The 19,214-nt window shown below is 38.4% G+C and overlaps 1 protein-coding gene across 1 annotated transcript; it reads right to left on the bottom strand.

Moving 5' to 3' along the window:
• Nucleotides 1–738: 738 nt before the first annotated feature.
• rorca (RAR-related orphan receptor C a) lies at nucleotides 739–18,742 on the bottom strand. Its single transcript, XM_014994753.2, has 10 exons — nucleotides 18,247–18,742; nucleotides 11,286–11,371; nucleotides 11,023–11,164; nucleotides 10,418–10,858; nucleotides 10,029–10,150; nucleotides 9,442–9,574; nucleotides 6,405–6,512; nucleotides 6,133–6,243; nucleotides 4,107–4,219; nucleotides 739–3,998 (listed from the first exon to the last, which is right to left on the bottom strand). The coding sequence occupies exons 1-10, from the start codon at nucleotides 18,251–18,253 to the stop codon at nucleotides 3,837–3,839; spliced, it is 1,425 nt and encodes a 474-aa protein (XP_014850239.2). The 5' UTR covers nucleotides 18,254–18,742; the 3' UTR covers nucleotides 739–3,836.
• Between the last annotated feature and the right edge of the window lie 472 nt (nucleotides 18,743–19,214).

The following is a 19,214-nucleotide window of genomic DNA, read 5'->3' as shown; positions in this document are numbered from 1 at the left end:
GGTACTCTTGCTTTCTTTCCCAACCTAAGGACATGTCTGGTAGGTCAAAAGGTCTCTCTAAATCGCTGTTAGGCAAGTATGTGCATATGAGTGAGCGTGCGTGCTGGCGCGCGCGCGTGTGTGTCATTGTACTTGACACATTGTAAGGACTATTTTCCAAACATATTATGAGGACCCACTGCACAAGCGTTGCCCAGTCACAGGTCCCATGAGAAGACGTGTTGTTTCTGGGTTAAGTTTGTGTTCGGAAATCATCTTTTAAGTGTATGGCATAGAAATGAATCCTATTTAAGTTAATTTATTCATTATTTTCACATGTTCGCCTATTTTAGATAGTTGTGGTTTTTCAAAGGAAATGCTCTTTATTGTTTTTCAAACTTGCTGAAACAATTTTATTTAAGAATGCCACAAGCTTCCCACACTTAAAGAACTAGTTTGACTCTTCCAGTTTTAGCTGCAAAAGGTCTTTCTATCTGTTATTATCTATTTCCAAGACCTGGTAAAATGTTATTGTCAGAGTTTAACACTGTTATGGACAAACACAACACTAACCTTTCTTTTCTTGATCTGTCTTGTAAATCTGTATTTCCAGGCTGTCGATGTGAAGAAAATAAAATGTTCTTTGCAGAAATATGTAATGCCCAAGGTAAAAGAAAATTATAAAAAATAATTGCATATTTAGCACAGCCATAGAAGTCATAACAAGAAAAGTAAGAAGAAACGTCAGCAAACGCTTAATTTCACTTGTAAAAAGACTTTTATTACATTCTTAAATCCACATACAGTATCACCATTGTGCAACAACACTTCACTGTGTTAAAACCTTTTAGGCTTCACAACCAATGACATAAATTATTTCATATTAAAATCTATCTTGATTTAACAACAGTAATAATCTTAAAATAAAGTCAGAAGATTATAAACAGGAGGATCATGACGAATGAGAAACCTTTAGAGAGACATCTTTAAAAACTCTTTAAAAAAAATAGAAGTACATCTCTGAGAGAAAAAAACAAGGACACTAACTGATGCAAAAATAACAACAGTACAACAATGGAGGATAAAAATCAAGAAACAAAAGATCACAACAAAACCAACATAGAATTCAGAGATTACAATTAATCTGTTATTGTTTTTTGATCTCCTATTTAATCTATGTTTTCAACAAACAAAAAAAATGTCTTGCAATAATGATGTCAGACATGGGGTAAAATCTTTGATACTTCTGTAATCAAACATTCACAAGAACATGTACTGTACACAGTGATCAAGGTTTAAAGGTCGTTTTTTTGTTGGTGCAAGGTGTCCGGCTAGCTCGACTAACTGCAGACGCTGTAGGACAGAGAGCCCAGCTATCTCCCTGAGTGAGTCTAAAGGGACATGAAAGTGCTGATCATAGGTCCCGCCCTCTGGGCTGTTTTAATCCTGCAAAATTTTATATGTACATATAGAATTCTTTATAAACTACACGTTTAACATTCTCAGGCCTGAAACACAAAGCAGTGCACTTTGTTACAATCTTGTTAAATGCCATGTAACCGGATCGTCTGATCTGCAAAGGTAATCAGTTCAGTATTTGGTACATTATGCTATGAATAAGAATATTCGTGGAGCAGTGAGGTTACTATGCTGGAGTGCGAGAGAAAAACATTGACTGTAATACGCGGCAACTGAGGCCCGACATATTGAGAACAATGGGAAGGACGTTATTGCACAATCCCACAATGCCACAATCTTAAGTACCGAAACGAGGGAGACGTCTCCCTTCACGCTGCATGACATAACGAACGCTCAACAGCACTGTCCCAGCAGTGCTAAAGCCGACTCGGCTTAAAGATTACTCTGAGATAGACAACATCCAACATCTGTCATGTGATTGTCTTACGACTCCAAATATAGAGATTTAATTTAATTTCTCATGGCCTCTTGGGCTGCTGGTACAACAAGATTTATTGTTTTACAGAAATCTAATACAGCCGTCGACTTCAAATGAAAAGTTTTCATGATGCCTGCAGGCATCTCAAGAGATCTAACTCAAGATAGATCTGTGTACGTCCAAGGCTTCCTGGAACTAAAGGCATACAGTGCTCTGAAATAAACAGAACAGCAGTCAAAGAGATGTCTTTAGCACAAAAAAAAAAGACAGAGTTTTATTCAGTTTCTTTACAGTTTCACCAGCATTATTTTACTACTTTGGAGGCTCTCTTTGAATGCATACTGTACGTTTTAACTCAGGGGGGTAGCTGCTGGCTCTGTCAACCCTGTGCTTTGCCATCTAGTGTTTGGAGAAGGTGAGGTAGTAAGGGAGCTGGGAGTAAAGGAATACAAGTTGCAAATATCTGATCAAAACATTTAATTGGCCCAAACCCTACAGCAAAGAGGCCGTAGGGAGCTTAAAGGACACTCCTATCCAACATCGCCATCTCAAACTCTTTGTCCCTTCATTTATGGTTTATTATCTTTTCAGCTCGTACATTTCTTCACAGCTTTTGAACGTTTTGGTTGAGTCTCAGTTGGAGTTTTAGCCAGTAAAAAAAAAAAAAGAAAAGGATATTTGTGAAGAAAGGGCTGAGATGTGGCACTTCCAGACAACTCTCCACAGTGGTCAGGGCTCTCCTCAGCCAAAGTAGGAGGGCGGTTATAGACTTTCTGTCTGGTTTAACATAGGTTTTACAGCTGGCAGTTACACTACTAACACGTAAAATCTTGTGCCAGGTTGGTTTATTTGGATCCCAGCAAGAACTTGTAAGTACTAATTAACCACATTCTTTTTTTGTTTTCATTTCTGCTACAATCGTTCTTCGAGAAAACAGCGGACCAGACGACGGGAGCAGAACAAAATGACTGCCATCTGGTATAAACTCTGCTCTTAATTTACACTTTTTAGACGTTTCTATATATAAATATACTTTATATATAAAAAAAAGGTACATCTGAAAATACTTACACAATACCTCTGTAGTTACCTCACTTCCTAAGTTGCATTTGGAAAAGGGGAAAAGGGATTTGGACTGAGGTCATTAATTACATAAAAAAAGCAACAACTCACAGTTCACTGACATCGTATCTAAAGTTGTGCTCGTACAAACAACTAATCAGATTTTAGCATAAGTGCTATCTTTTTGTGCTCTAGGTTAAATGTGTTTGTGGGTTTGAAAATGATTTACAAAAAAAAAAAACCCTTCCCGCTTCAGAGTTTGATCATGGTCCCTTTAAGCTTGTTCATGTTACAAAAACAGCAATGTGTGGGTGCTACTAAGTATACACAAAGAAGCAACAACTGTTTCTGCACTAAACCAAAGCAGGCGTCATTACTGCTAATTTCCCATGGAGGGTGAGGATTTTACTATAGGTTCGTACATTCTAGTATATCGTGAATGGTTGAGGTAAAGGGGAGGGGGAGTACATTCAACAATCGCTTTCAGGGGCTGTGGAGGTAACAATGACTACACCAGAAAGGAATTAAACTCAACCAGCAGTTAAAGGTGACTTATAGAAAAATATTTTTGTGAAAAAAAAAAAAAAAAAAAAAAAAGAACAATGTAGGCTACTGTTCAATGGTTTCTTCACTTCTTTACAAAGGAGGTAACGTGCACCGGCGACCCAGCAACTTCTCCCGTTTTGTTGAGTTAATAGGTTTGGCCTGCAAGGCGGTGAAAGCTACTCCACAGGGTTTGGACTTCAGAGGTGAGAGGAGAGTGCACTAAAGTGTAACGTGCAGGATTGTCATTGGGCTGGTTGGTTCTGCCGTATGACGGTCACCACATTTTCATCTTCCTCTAAACACACCTCAGTGTCACTATGTTTAATCACACCATCTTAGCTGAGAGGCTAAGCTAGCCCTCGGTAGAGTCCGGGAAGGTGATTTCGCTCCCGAAAACTTCCCTGTACAAAGGAGGGAAGGCGTATGCCGTCTCAGGGTGAACCAGACGGAAAAACTCCAGCTTATCTATGTGGAGGTTGCAAATGGACCTCATCATGGGAAGCTTAGACACCATCTAGGAAGGAAGTACAGGAACAAAATACAAGTTAGTAGGAAAAATAATAATAATAAAAAAATCATACACATACAGACATGGAGCAATATAGCAAGAAAGTTTCTGTACCTTTGTTAGCTTCTCCTCTGATGTGCCCTCTTTTTGCAGGCAGCGTTGCAGACCCACATAAACTTTCTCCTGCAGTTTATGGATCTTCTGGACATCTGTCAGCCAAGGTCGGTCTGAAAAAGAAGAACACAGATTTGCTATTGTCTTGTTTGCAAAAACGATCTAGATATGCTTTATTTTGTGAAAAACATATATCCAGAATCTATGTTCAAATAAGCACTGTCAATGAGATGACCAATACTTGGGTAGAACTTGAAAATAAATATGCTATTCTGTGTTTTCTCTTTACAAGGTGATCTGGAATTGAGTGCAGCTGGTGGCATTACACAAACCTCGACTTGGCAGGTACAAAATGGAATAAGCTGATATTTTTGGAGGGCCAAACATTGGCTATTTTATGCAAGAAACAAGTGCAAAATTTACACTCAAAGATAAGAGTTTGGTGACTGCTCACTCTGTTTAAATGTGTGTCTGCTTGAAGCTTCAGTCGGTATGGACACATAGGGCTGCCAGTCTTTGTGGGAGGAAAATGATAATGTATTTCTGTCTTTAAACGCAACGATATAACAATATAAACTGGAGGCTCTTACCCTACCAATCAAAACAACTGGATTAGGCCAAACTATTTCTGCACCCGGGTTCTGTTGGTACTTTGCTAAGCCTGCTTTAGTCCAGTATGGTTTAGCATTTACAACATAGGCGGGCAGACAAATGAAGCTGCATCTACTTGCCTCTTGACTATATCAGCATTATCAGACAGTTTTAATTATTTCAGTGACAATTTTGACAGCTGAGAAAGAAACAGAATCAGCGTATGCTGGTCAGAATTTAAAACATAGATTTAAAGGGCCAGTGTTCAGAGACAAATTTCAGACGTCAGTTTTTTTATGACAATTAAACTAGGAAGCTGCGTAAATAAGAACAGCTTTACTGGAAACTTGCCCATATTTAAATATGGTTTATATGAGCAAAGATAACAAGACACAATTACACTGATGTAAATAAGCTGGCAAAGGGCAAGTTACAAATGCCACACAGTGATATAATAGGTTAATTTGAACATGACGTTGTGACCTACATTTTTTTTAAATTAAGGTTATTGTATAAAGTAATAAAGTAATGAACGGCAACTAGTTCCTTATGGGACTGAAAAATTAGCTCTAAATACATAGTTGGGGAAATATGAACATGAACCAATTCAGTTTAAAACTTTGTGAACAGAGTTTATAATTAGTTATTGTTAAGAGTGAACAACAGTGTAAGGAACATTAATTTATTTTATTATAGCTGATATTTAACACGTTTTAAAATGAAAATGTAAAACCGAAACTCGGATAAAGATATGCCACATGGAATGTGGGCTATGTTTTCACACTTATATTTGGCTCTACAATGATAGTTTTTATGCTTAGCTGCTATCATTTTCATTTTTTAGCCAAGCCAATTGGTAAGACTGGGTGTAAATAAAAACACCTCTGTTGCAACAACACCAACAAACTTCCCTGTTTAATGAAGTCATTTGAAAGTCTGAGGCTTGATTTACATGATAAATGACGCCTAACTCCGTTGCATGCACAGGCTAAAGTACACTCTTGTGCAAAAAAAAAAAAAAATACATGAATGCATGTATTGCCCGATAATATGAGTTTAAATATCTTCTCTGTGAAAACTTTCCCGATTTCAGAAGAAAAGGTAAATAGCTAAACAAATGTTCTCACGTCACTGCAGCTTTAAAAATGCTTGCGTGATAAAGAACTGACACCGTCTACATCAATCAGATACGGACCTCAGTAGAAAACAACAAGGAATGATGAGTTGAACCGCACCATAATAATCCGGGGTTTAGTAGGCCTGTTTATGAATTGGTTGAGACAGTGTAGAAGAATGCTGGTAAACCTAATGTTGCATAAAATACACTACACACCTTCAACCAGTAATTCTGACTGCATGAATTGACTAGCCAGTTACTAGTTACACTGGTTTAGCATTTACAGGAAAGTTGTAAAGTAAGGTGCGGTAATCTAACCTGGTGACAGAAGGACTGCAGCACTGAACAGAGCCATCTCGTCCTCTGACATCTGTATACGACTCAGAGTTTTTGCTAAGTCAAACACAGCATTCACAAGGTCATCACAGCCTAAAGAGGGAAGAGAAGCAAAACAATGTTTGACTATAATTGTTGTGACAGTTAAAAAGATGGGGGGGGAAAGATGACCTCAAATCACCTGCCCATCCTTTCATAATGTTTATGTGATAGAAAGACAGAGAAAGAGGAAGAGGCCCATTGCGCTGACTCACCAAGAGCTTTAAAAAGCTGAGCACTCGCAAACTTCCCATCAAAAAGCAGTGTATTATTGATGGGGTTGTAGGCTCGGCACATACGGATCAGAAGGACATCCATGCACCCTGTTGAAAGAAAGATAAAGAACACATATTGTTTTTTAAAAACTGCATTGATCTTTTGTTTCCTAGGCATGATCGTAGAAACTAAAAGCCCTTTTCGTGATAAGATCCTAATAAACACATACGGCAGATCTAGCAGATGCTATATTGAGCAAAAGCTGAATGAGGAAGTGTGTCCCAGGGCATTTCTAGGGCTTAGAAAAGGCTCCCTCAACGCTTGGAGTCAGGGCTTCGTGTCTCATTAAAATTCAGCGGGGGATTGATCCTCAAAACATTCAGAAGCTCGTCCAACACGTTCTGTTTTAAATCGACAAGGCCACTTGAAGGATAAGAACTACAGCACAGTTAAAGATAATAAGACAAACGATAATGCAATAAAAACTTTAACAGGACGCAAATGTTTAGTACAAGACTTTACCAGGCTCTGGATGCTACGTAGAGCTTTCACATTAGTTTTGTTCCGTGTTTAATGATAGCAATTAATTACATAACACTGTCATTAAAGTAATGGCTCGTCATTTTTAAAGTGAGTTTCTTTTAAAAGGTTTTAAGCAGTTAATATATCACTCTCATTTGAAAACTACTGGTTTCCTAATTGACTCCATGTTCAAACTCAGAGCACCATTATGCAATCTGCACTCTAAATGTGATACTAAAATATCTGCATCTGAACTTTACCATGTAGCCAAACCAAACACACCAAATCATGTCTTTTGTTTACTGTTCTAGATACTGTGCTCTTCTTAATTTCATTTTGATTTAAATTTACATACTTATATGGCTGAGTAGTTCTCAGTATTTTCTGGGAGTGCTATTTTGTAGTAGTACAATTTTCTATTTGTTTATTCACACCTTAGTTCCCTTTTTTCAGTTATAAAAACATTTCCTGCTGCTTTGGGCAAGTTTAACGGTAACACCCAATTGTGAAATGCACTTAAAGCGAAAATTAAATTGGTTTTTGGGTCTGAGTTTCAAAGCAAAGCTGGCTTAAAGACAAGTTCTTGGGTGGCGGAGGCTAAAATACAACTTATTTAAAAACCTCTCGTCAGTCCACATTCCAGTTTCTTCTTGAGGCGTGGCACACTTAATTGATGTGTGCCATATAAAGCAATAAAGGAAGGTGTCAAAGTATACAATAAAGTACATCTCATGCTTCAAAGAGTAAAGTTCAAAACAAAAAGACAGACTTCACCGTGTGATTTATGTGCTCAAATTGTTAACAGTGTAATTAAGTGTGGGCAGGTTACTGAAATCCAAGTATAAAAACTGCAGATTTAAAATCGCTAAAACATTTCCCTGTGTTGTTTTGCTGGCTTCTAGTCCTTCTAAAGAAATACTACAGGAAGTGCTGGTGTGACCTACATTTTTCTCTGGCTGTGAGGAGCGTAAAGTAACAAAGTGCTGCAGCTTTCCTATTTACTGCTGCTTCCTGCCAGTCAGCTGGTTGAAATACAACTATGCTACTTTCCTCATGGAAAAAGAAAGACAAATTCAGCCATTGAAAGTGTGTTTGGTCACAACAAACACAAGCTGCTATGGTGTGAAAGTCAAAGGACTGACATCCATCTCTCTTAAGGCACATTTCTATTATGAAACCTGAAACATTTTTTCTTGGAACTCTTATTTATCCTGACTGTATTTTAGTGACTGTTTCCACTGTGAAGGCCAAACAGGGCCAGACGCTGAGCGGTTAATGGCTCCCACTGCAGCAGCGTTGTTCGAGGACTTGCTCGGTAAAAATGAAAACAGTTTAAATTTCCAAAGAAAAAATTTGAACCAATGAATTTGCCACAGCAACTACATACTATAAATTAGGTAGAGTCTGCTAAACTATTTGGTGTAAATGTAAGAAACTTTTGTGTTGTATCACTTTACGCAAGAGGTGAAGGGAGACAACACTGAAACCCAGCTCTCAAGTAAGAAACTTATGAACTTGTCATATGATTAATATTTTGAAACTAGCATTACTTGAAAGTAACAGGAAGTTTGTAACATCACCATCATTAAAAATAGTCCAAGTGATGTGTCACAAAGGAACACAATCCATAATTATAAGCAGCAGTGTCTCCAAAAGAGTTGTGTTTTTTTTTTATGCCCAAGAACATAAATAGTATTAAAATATCTATATGTGCGAAGGATTTACCCCCTCTTTCTCTACTGGCAACTGTAACCATACTTCGGTGATTTAAAACACATTACCTTTGAAGTCGCAAAGCATTTTAAAGTGACATAATTTAAAAATCATTTTTGCTTCCAGCTAGAAAACTCCATCCAACAGGGTGGGTAAGTGAAAATGTGCTACCTATAAAAGGTTCCCATGGACAAAGTTACTTTCAGAAGCAGGGTTTTACAAAGGTGGTGCTATTTATTACTGCAACCGGTGTGAAAAGAGAGGCATGTGTGGAGAGCAGCCAAATGGCCCAACAACTTATCTATTGCTTCAGCTTGGTATTCCTGTGTTGTTATATATGAGACCCGGTGACAAAATATGAAACTGCAGCTGTGACTCAACAAGTTGTTGCTAGGTAACCAAAGAGTGAGTGAGTTAGTTGATGCCACCTGCTTTGCTCAGGTCGCCGTGAGAAGTTGAGGAGCTAAAACCTTTCCTCTTCCTACATCTCCCAGAATGTGAGAGTGAATATTATATATATTCAATATTGAATATTCTATCACATGTATTTTCAAACCCTGTGAATCTCATCCCAGCCCATTGCCTTAGTTACGCATAATTACTGAAGAAACTGTGATGAAAACAAAGCTGGATGTTCTTTGGAGAATTAGAAACTATGCAGCTTCTTAAGCATGTGCAGCTGTTAATCTGTGTGGAGGTCCACCCTTCTTAGACTAGTGTGACAACAACTATTGTTGTCGCAACTAAAAGACGGGGTGTGATTTTAGCCTGTAGGGAAGTTAACTCGCATTATGCACTGACCTGCTTTAAGTAGAATAATCTGATCATTCTGACAGAGGTCCATGAAGCCAGAGATGCGCTTGGCAAACTCCACCACATACTGAATTGCGTTGGTGATGTGAACCGTGCACTGTTGCCACATCACTTCGGCTGACTGAAAGAGGGGAAAAAAGAGGCATGCAGAGGGTTTATTTGAGGACAGCAGCTCGTGAAGAACAGGTTGTGTTTCATTGTGTCCTTTTGAGTCTAGCTCATGTTCAATTAAATAGCCTGAACAAAAGCATAACCAGTTAAACATGGTATTTCACCGTGTGGCATTCACTTACAAAACTAGAATGATTTCAGGAGACATGTGATATGATTTGAATTATGATTGTTACTCAGTCGGTGAACACTTGATTTATGTATATTGTTAAAAACAAAAATAACCTGAAGTTAAGGACAACCAATGACTTAGATCTGACAATCATATCTTCCCAAATGCAGACATCTATTTATTTTATGTTTTGTTTCTCTAAATTTCACTCTTTTATTCCATGCAGTGCAATACGTGCTCTATTTTAATCTGTTTGTAGACAATGATCAACAATAGTGAGTCTCACACTTACTCTGGTCTGGTACGAACGAGTCTCTTCTGGATTATAGATGTTCCATGCCATCCTCTTCAGCTCCTCTGTGCTGTACTGGCTTGTCTCAACATGGGACTTCACTACACTCTGGATTATACGCTCTGAATGGAAGAAAACGGCATTTATTCATTCATCCGCAGAGATTTCTTTACGATTTGTAACCTTTTCAGTACAAGACAACAGTTGCTCTGTTATTGCTTAAGAGTTGATATAGTTAGGAAAGAAGAAAGTGGGCATATATCGCACCTAACATTGTCATTGCAATATTTACTAATATTATCGCCACTGCAAGACGTTCTAATATGCAGTCTTACTTTTAAGGATGTATTCACATTGTAAGCAGCACAAATGGGGTTACTTCTACTGACCTATTTCCAGCAGGGAGCAGCCGTCTGGCAGAGGGTTGAGGATGGCATGAGAGAAGAGTCCAGAATCATGCAACAGCTGGTACTCGTGTTTGATGCTGTGGTTGCCGTCAACAAAGTCCAAGCTAGTCTGCTCTGGCGAGCTCTGAGAGGACGAGCTGCTCCCTGCGCTTCCTCCCAGCATTTCCAGGCTGCAGTAATCGCCGCCTGCGTCCTCCGGGGTGAGGGGCAGGTCAAAAAGGAGGCCCTCTGGCAGGGTCGTGATGTCATCCAGGTCGCTGAGCGTGGCGCTGGAGCCTCTTCTGTAGGTGCGGCCGTGCTCTGCCAGGTCTCCATTCTCCTCGCGGGAGACGACTCCAGCGCACTCCTGTGACTGCTGGTGCTTCTGGACCTCTGCGTACAGGCTGTCACGCTGCTTTTTGGACATGCGGCCAAATTTCACTGCTGCAGCCGGAACGCACAGAGATAAAACTTCTTAACTCAAACAGTAGTCCATAAAAGGACAGCATGCAGTCACGGTGATTAAAAAAAACAAAACAAAAAGACCCCAAAGTGGGGCCAGTGGAAACTTTGAGTTAATTAAATATAAATTGAGGGAGTAAGCTCACCGTCACGGCTCATTCCGAGAGCGAGACACTTCTGCAGCCTGCAGTGCTGACAACGGTTACGGTTGGTCCGGTCAATCAGGCAGTTCCTTTGTCTTGAGCAGGAGTACATAGCGTTGTTTTGCTGGCTGCGTCGAAAGAAACCCTGCAAAAATAACAATTGCAAAAACAAAATAAGGTACCAAATAAATGTTGAAATGACTGAGTTTTTTTTCTTCTTCTGTTCTTTACAGAAATATTCCTAATGAAATTGCTTATAAACTCACCTTGCAGCCTTCACAGGTGATAACACCATAGTGGATGCCTGATGATTTATCCCCACAGATTTTACAGGGAATGACTTCTATTTGAGCTGAAGAGAAATAATAAAAACACAGGTCATTATGTAATAAACTGAGATTTTATTAAGGAAACTTTCCGATGCTCATATTTGTTGGACTTTTTCTACTTTTTAAAATTCCTGAACACAAATACTTACATTAATAAAAAAAAAAGTAGAATATTAAATCTACTTAAAAATCAAATGAATGAATAATTATTTGTTTTCATGCTCCAACTAAAATCTCTTGAAAGTGTTTGAAGCACAGATAAAAATCAATATATTTTGCAGAACGTGTCACTACATAAACAGACAAAGTTTACACTGAAACACTGAGTTATAGATGAATATGACATTTTCTTTTAAGGGCTGCCTTCAGTATTTGTCAATAGGTCCATTCAGCCATATCAAATGAAGTTGGCAGATTACACCGAATCAATATTTGCTTTGGACAGCCGTGTTGATTTTTAATTCAAACAAGCCCTCCACCACCTTGCATTAGCTGCACAACCTGAATCTTCCAAGAAACAAAAAAAAAAAAGATCCATTTCAGGTCAAATGTCATCTATCATTTGCAATAGTGTTTGACATGTACTTCCTAATAATGAGACAGAACTGACACTGTGTGGAAGGATCATAAAGAAACCAGAGGAGTGTTATGAACACACATGGCAAATAAGTATACATTATACATGTTGTGTTCATTATGGGAGCCTGATCCTTCTTACTCAAGAACAGCCTGTTCTTTTCATTATGTTGTTTATCTCAGTAGCTGGGCCTCCTCAACCCCAGAATAGCAGGTCAATTGCATTAGCCGAAGCCGGGGGTTATAAAGTTTCACATCGCGCGCTCTCTCTCCCTCCTTTGCACGCCGCCTCTCCTCCTTCAGGGCGGGCTAACATGTTTGCAGGTTAACAAAGAGTGATGCCAAGTGGAGTCCTTTTGAGTTTATGACTCTTAGATGAGTTGCTGGCAGGATCTTGAGATCTTAAGAAATACAAAGGTTGCACTAATTTTAGGCCAGGAAATAGGGAAATTATAAATACTTTAACTCTTAGTTTAGTAAATTAATTAAAGATAGACAACCAAATGGTGGTTTTCATTTCACACTATCTTCTCTCCTCTTCCTGTTATCTTCTCCTTGGAGACATGACTACACAAGTAAACCATATCTACATCTAAACAAATTTTAATTAGATTTCTTACTCTTTTCATCAGACAACTTGGTCAAGTCTCTAATTAAATATATATATATATATATATATATATATATAATAATTATTATTTTGACGTGAACATTAGTTTCACATAAAGCCACCCACCAAGAATGAGATTCAGTTTTAGTGGCGATTTCAGTCATAGACTTAGTTTAGCTCTGAACGTAATTGTTCAAAAACAAAGCCCCCATTTAGCCCTTCATTTATGTAACCCGGAAATAACTGCCAACATGTGGGACACAAAACTCCAAACTATTAATAGTGTCGCTCCAATAAAATCTACAATGGTTCCAAAATCCCACGCAGAGCAATTATTGTGTTATTGTTATGTTTGTAACTGTACCTTTTAGATTCGAACTTTATACACATGCATACACACACATGTTATCTGAATCAAATACAGAGAACCAAAAGGGAGTGTAATTTCCTAGTAATGTGAACTGATTTTTCATTGGTTATGATTTTTATTGATAGTTTTTTGGGGTTGTTTTAGAATTTTTACTTCAAAAAGCAACTGGCTGCAGGGTGGATGCCTGGACCTTTGATTGCTACCATGTTTTGCAAGATCTCATACATCCAGAAGTGCAGTGTGTGCCAAACCAACACTAAAACCCTTTGCTGGGTCACACAGCGTATTAGGTAACCCGCTAAATCACAAAATAGGATTTAACTGGTCTTCACAGCTCTTCAGAAAATTGCTTTTTCTATGAATGCCCTTTTATAAAATACAACTACCCAATCACATGAGTCACTCCGTGTGGGGAAAGATGTGCGTCATGGACAGAGGGAGAGCAGAAGATGTCAGTGACTGACATTGTTCTGAAAACTCAGACTTAGGGGACTTATATTTGTTCACATTTCATTTCTAACATAACTTGTCTTTCTTTTGAAGACCCGTTTCCAGCTTGAAGAATCTTCATTTGCTAGAAGTCCTTGCAACCGAAATGCAACTGAGCGATATAAATAAATAAAGGCCCATGGAAAAAAAAATCCCTTTCTCCATTGCTCCCTTTTGTCCCTCCTCCTCCCTCAGAGGCTCTCCCCCGCCCACCCTCTTCAGTCTGTTATATAACTCCCATCTGGTGCATTCCGTGAACACACTCATTCAAAGGTGGTTGTCCTGGCAACAGTGCCACAACCCTCCCTCGTCTTGCAGCGCTCCAATTGGCCGGCGAGCGAGAGCTTTGTTCCTGAGACTCGCCGCCTCACCTGCCAGTCAGCTGAGTGGCACAGTCAGGACCAGAGAGCAGGAATTGCTCCACTGACACACTTTCCACTGAGCAAAGAAGGGGGCGGGCTTGTGAGAAGAAACACAATCTGGCTTCTTGCAGCTTTTAAGGTGGAACCAAATCTGACTCACCCTTTAAAGAAGGAGAGAATAGACGCTTTTATTGTTTGCACGGTTTACTCAAAGAAATGTAGCAGTAGTGAGGAGGAGGAGATATTTTTTATTTTTTTACAAGCGCAGCAACATCTGGAGATAGTTGCATGGCCATTACTACAGTAAGCTACTGACAGGAGGATGGATATAGCTGTTCAGCTTGTTGCAGCACGTCAAGTATTTGCGTGAAACCTCAGCTGTGTTTGAGCTCTGCCGCCAATCTATTTCTACTCCACTGAAATATGAAACCAGAATTTCTTGAACAGTTCTGCTCTACTGGCTAATAAATCTTGCACACTATAGCTCTGTCCTTAATTACTCACTGTTTGGTGTAAATATATTAGGTTTGTAATGCATTTGCTGCATTTACTAATATCTAAACCAGTGACGCGTGTGACATTTAATGTGATATGGGTGTTGCAATTCAGCTAGGACCTGAACAAGAGCTCCTTTATCCATGAGAAAGCTTATCTGGAAAACCTTGTTAATCTTTTGTTACAAGAAAAAAAAAGGAAAACACAATTTATTTTTGTTTACTCCTTTAAAGCCTGACACAAGAAATAACAGAAATGGGGAACTTCTAAAAGCATTTGATGGACCTTTTAAATGGAACAAACAACGTTGATATATATATATACATATATATATATATAATGAATGTCTTCCTTTTTTCTATCACAATTGATACTTTAGGTGTTTTTGGTAGTATTTAAAAAGAAGGAGGAAAACATGCCACAAAGGAATCAGACCTCTATGGATGCATAGGGAGAACTCATAACCTCCACAATATGGTGCATCTGCTATAAAGAACTTAATACGTAATACAAATACAAATCATTTTTTGTTGTAGAAGACTCTTTTAAAAACTCATATTTTCAAAAATATGTGCTATTTCTTTTCACTATATCAGTAGAAAAACTCAATGCATTCTTCACTATAATCTGTTTTTCTTAGACGCCAACTTGGATGTGCATCTTCCACCAGGTTTTAAAGGACAAACACAAGGTTTCTGATTGAGTTGGTTGTCAGAAATCCTCCTCCAACACAGTTAAAGAAATTGAGGACTCAGAGACACGTGCATCAATAAACATGCCTTTTGCAGCACAACTGTTGTATGAATTAAGCGAATAGCTGTAGGCTATATACAGTACAACATAATAAGGGAAATTGCTGAACTAAATTCATGTTTCTGCCAGTAAGTCATTCAGTGTGTCAGCATTTATCATCCTCTGTTCTGTGAAACTTCGGCTTGTGAGACTTTGTCCTCTCATTCCAGGTAATCAAACTGGGTTCAATGTCCTATTTACCTAGCATTTTACAGCTACCTGAGATAATCTGTATTTAACGTAAGTTTGTGAGAACTTTTGGAACCTTTATGGAAGTGCTATTATATATCAAATACTAACACTGAAACCGTTAGCACAGCACGATTTTGAAAAAAAAAAAGAAAAAAAAAAGTTATTCACACCTGAGATATGAGTGTGTCCACACTTCTTTTTTTTCTACAAGCACAGGTTCTCCTTTGTGACTGGTGTTCTGCACATTTCAGTGTACAGTGAGTGTTCTCTTGTTCTCCTAGCCAGAGAAGACAGGTAGCACAATATGTCCTCATACTAACCACAGGGCCTTTAAAAATGTACAACAGGTGTAGGAGTTTCATTGGCAGACACAACACAAGTGGAACGAGAGGCTCTTGCGTGGACTCCTGCACGATTCTGCTTCTGCTTTCATGCACAATTTGAATATTTCTCTGTGGAATGCTTCATTTAGCAGGAAATGTGTTTGTGGTTAAAATTAAATGATAAAATCAACAGCTTTGCATTATGTGCATCAAACGCAACGAAAACAAGCTGGAAGGACATTTTTAGTCATCTTTTATGTATCTTCTCACTTGCTGATTTCAATGAACTTTTCTCACACACAATAAAAGCCTACTTTCTTGATTTGTATCTTTAACAATATACTGTACATGCTGCCAAGAACTCAAGCCACACACAATTTTATCCTGCACCACTGTACACAGAAAATAGACCACTTTCGTTCGACTATGCCGTGTATAGTTCAAACCAAATGAGCTTCTGCAACACCAAAACAAAACCAGACTGGGGAATCCAGATCACAGCATGCATTTTATTTTATTTATTTATTTATTTTGCATTCTGCAATAAACCACAGAAACGCATACCAGTGTGTACAACTGCACCGATTACTGTCACCTTGAATTAAAATATCTGTCTGTTTGGGTATGATTGTCTTTATGCATACTTTGAAAAAAAGATACATAATATCAGATATGACACCACAATAAGACATAAAGAGCCTAGGCACATTTTAAAGACAGAATGTGTTAGGTAATCACAGCCTGCAGTTATAATACCAGATAATGCATTGATACCTCCTAAGATTTGCCCGCATTCTTGTGTGAAGAGTCTCAGCTTCACATAGGGGCAGCAGAATCTAAGCATGCAGTTGTCAGAGAGAAAGGGCACCTTGACATATACTGTAACTTGCTGTGATCTTCCCCAAGACTGTTTTCTCAACAGATAGTGGCCGCGAGGCTCAGCTCAGCACAGTGATGTCCTTGGAGAGCAGAGAGAAAACTCTCTTCTTGAAACCTAACACACTAGCTGTGGCTTACTGTGCTTCTTTAAGGATGAACTGTAAGAATGTTGTTTGGCTTAGTCTACTTGACTCTACTGGCTCACAGTTACTTAACTTCTTTATGCAAGAGTGTACATAAATAATGCCTTAATAAACTAGTATCCTTTCCACTTATTTTAGGTAACTATTTCCCCCAAACAATCTTTTTTTTTTTTTTTTTACTTTTGAAAAGAAAAGTGATATTTTATTTTACAAAATCCTATTGAGAAGCAGTGTTATGGTTGTAACCTTAGCTGGCAGAGGAAGCTCAACTGAGCCCTGCTGTGCTTCATATGTGGGCTTGCTGTGCCCATATCCTGCTTGTCCCAGCGGTGGATGATGGTCTGTAACATCACGGCAAAACTGAACTTGTAGATTTTGAGCAAAACAAAAATGATTTTTATCTAAACATGCACTGATCAGGCTTTTATGGGATAGTACTGTCCTTCGTACAAAGGAAAAATGTGAAGTAGATTATTTGAGAGAGGTAGTAGTTTTTAATTTACAGAATGGGAAGGAATTACAAGAGTATCATTATTCACGTCATAAAGCATATGTTAATTAAACTTGGTTTTTAATAGTCTACTTCATCATATTTCAGTATGAGTACTTAATTTTGATGCATTTAATTAATGCATCTCTAGTTTAATTGACATTTCTGTGTTCACTACAAATATACCTGATCTTACATAATCTGATCTTACATTTTGTGAATTAAAATATTTTGGAAAATTTGTATTAGTTCTTCATCACATGCTTATAAGATTAAAATTTATGCTTTTACCTATTGGTGACAAACACTCGCCATCACACGCTAACACACACGCAAACACACACCCAAAAACACGCACACATAAACACAAAGACTTGCTGTAATCTTCAATGACAGAACTAGGTCAAAGGAGCACCTCCTCTACCTCTCCAGTGAAACTGCTGATTCTGACAACAAAAACACTCTGTCTGATGAGCAAATTATTTTAGTTACACCCCATAAATAAGAGCAGCATCTGTGAACTTTTATGAACATAAAACAAAATTTGCTTTAAACGAACCAAAGTAAACTTGCTGAACAAACTGAAAAACTCATGTCTGAATCACAAATAACTAATCTGGCTTTGAAAACGCTTAGTTTAAAGTTAAAATTAGGCAAACAAAAACGTCTCTGGAAACGGACTCCTTAGTCTATTTAACTTGAACAATCCCTGCCAGCAGATATTAATGTGCCTTGACAGCCCATGAATCACTCTGCTCACCGCCTCCCTTTCCTCAGTCTTACATAACTGGAGTCAATGGCTTACTGGTAAAAAAAAAAAAAAAAAAAAGTAGCAGGACCAACGCTGTAACATATATTTAATGCCACCAACTCAAATTAAATATTATGGAACACAACAATTTGTGACAGAATAACTACCAACATGTTAAAACTATAATTTATAAATCGATAAACGCATAAAAAAAACACTGTGTACTTTTGAGAATTTATATTTCTCAAAGAGGAGAAGTTGTTTAGCAAACTCTGTAAAATGACAGTGATAATATACTATAAGCTCGGGGTCCACGCACTTCAGGCTCAAAAGTAGCGCTGAAAAGTTGCTTTGTAAACAAACCTGGCGTGGCAGGTTCTCTGCCTAAACTGAAGCGAATTCACAGCAAAAATCTCACCCACTCACCTCTCATTTCTTCGGTGAAGTTTAATCAACTCTCCAGGGCATGTAACTCCAAGTGGAAAAGAAGCAAGAAAGCACAGAGAGCGACGGGCATTTATTCACTTCAAGCAGGATAAGCTGAAAACTGCCACAATACCAAATCCTTTTTTTTTATTTTACCCTTTCTTAACTCACTCTGGCCTTATTAGCGTATAAATCAACGATGCCTGTTTGTTATATGCTACTTTCCCCTTGCAGCTGAGATAAAACTAGATGAGTTAAACGAGCGGTGGCGGCTCTTCTTCTTCTAGCTCTCTCCTGCTCCGCTGCTCGCACTAACCCAGTTTCAGCGCGTGGACTACACATGATCCTCATCCCGCGGTCCGCCCGCCTCGTGCCCCGTGAGTTGACGCGCGCGCAACCCCCCGTACGTGCTTTAAGGAGGCTCTCGCGTGCGTGGGAAAGTGTGGCAGTGTGTCAGTTCAGAGCGGCAGTCACCCAGCGTGGGAATTTAACCTCAATAATAAGCGCCTATTTCTTTCCCGGTGGATATTTACATGTTGCACACAGCAGGTTTTAATACTCCTTTACTTAAGAAAAACAACTTCTCCATGGCGGCCTCCATGGGTGTTGCATACGTTGACAATAAACAACAACAAAAAAAGTCAGCTATTTGTTGTTATTTCAATTACTTTTTTATTTTATTAACTGTGTGTGTTCTGAGACAATTATTTACCTAGAATTTCATTTAATGCACACAATTTAAACAATATAGCGTAGAAAAACGGACATTGGACATGAGGAAGGGGGAGATGTATTTTTTATTTCACTTCATTTTTTGAGCTCTTCTCAGACCAACTATATTCCAACTAATTCACAGTTTAATTAAATTCAAATTAAATCAAAAATACTTTATTGATCTCAAAGAGAAATTAAATAATTCAGCTAACTTAGACTTTATCTGCAATGTAAATAAAGTCAGCTAATTTATT

The sequence above is a fragment of the Poecilia mexicana genome, unplaced genomic scaffold, assembly GCF_051168715.1.
Source record: "Poecilia mexicana isolate PSO_F unplaced genomic scaffold, ASM5116871v1 scaffold_4, whole genome shotgun sequence".
NCBI lineage: Eukaryota > Metazoa > Chordata > Actinopteri > Cyprinodontiformes > Poeciliidae > Poecilia > Poecilia mexicana.
This window is presented reverse-complemented; position numbering and strand designations above follow the sequence as displayed.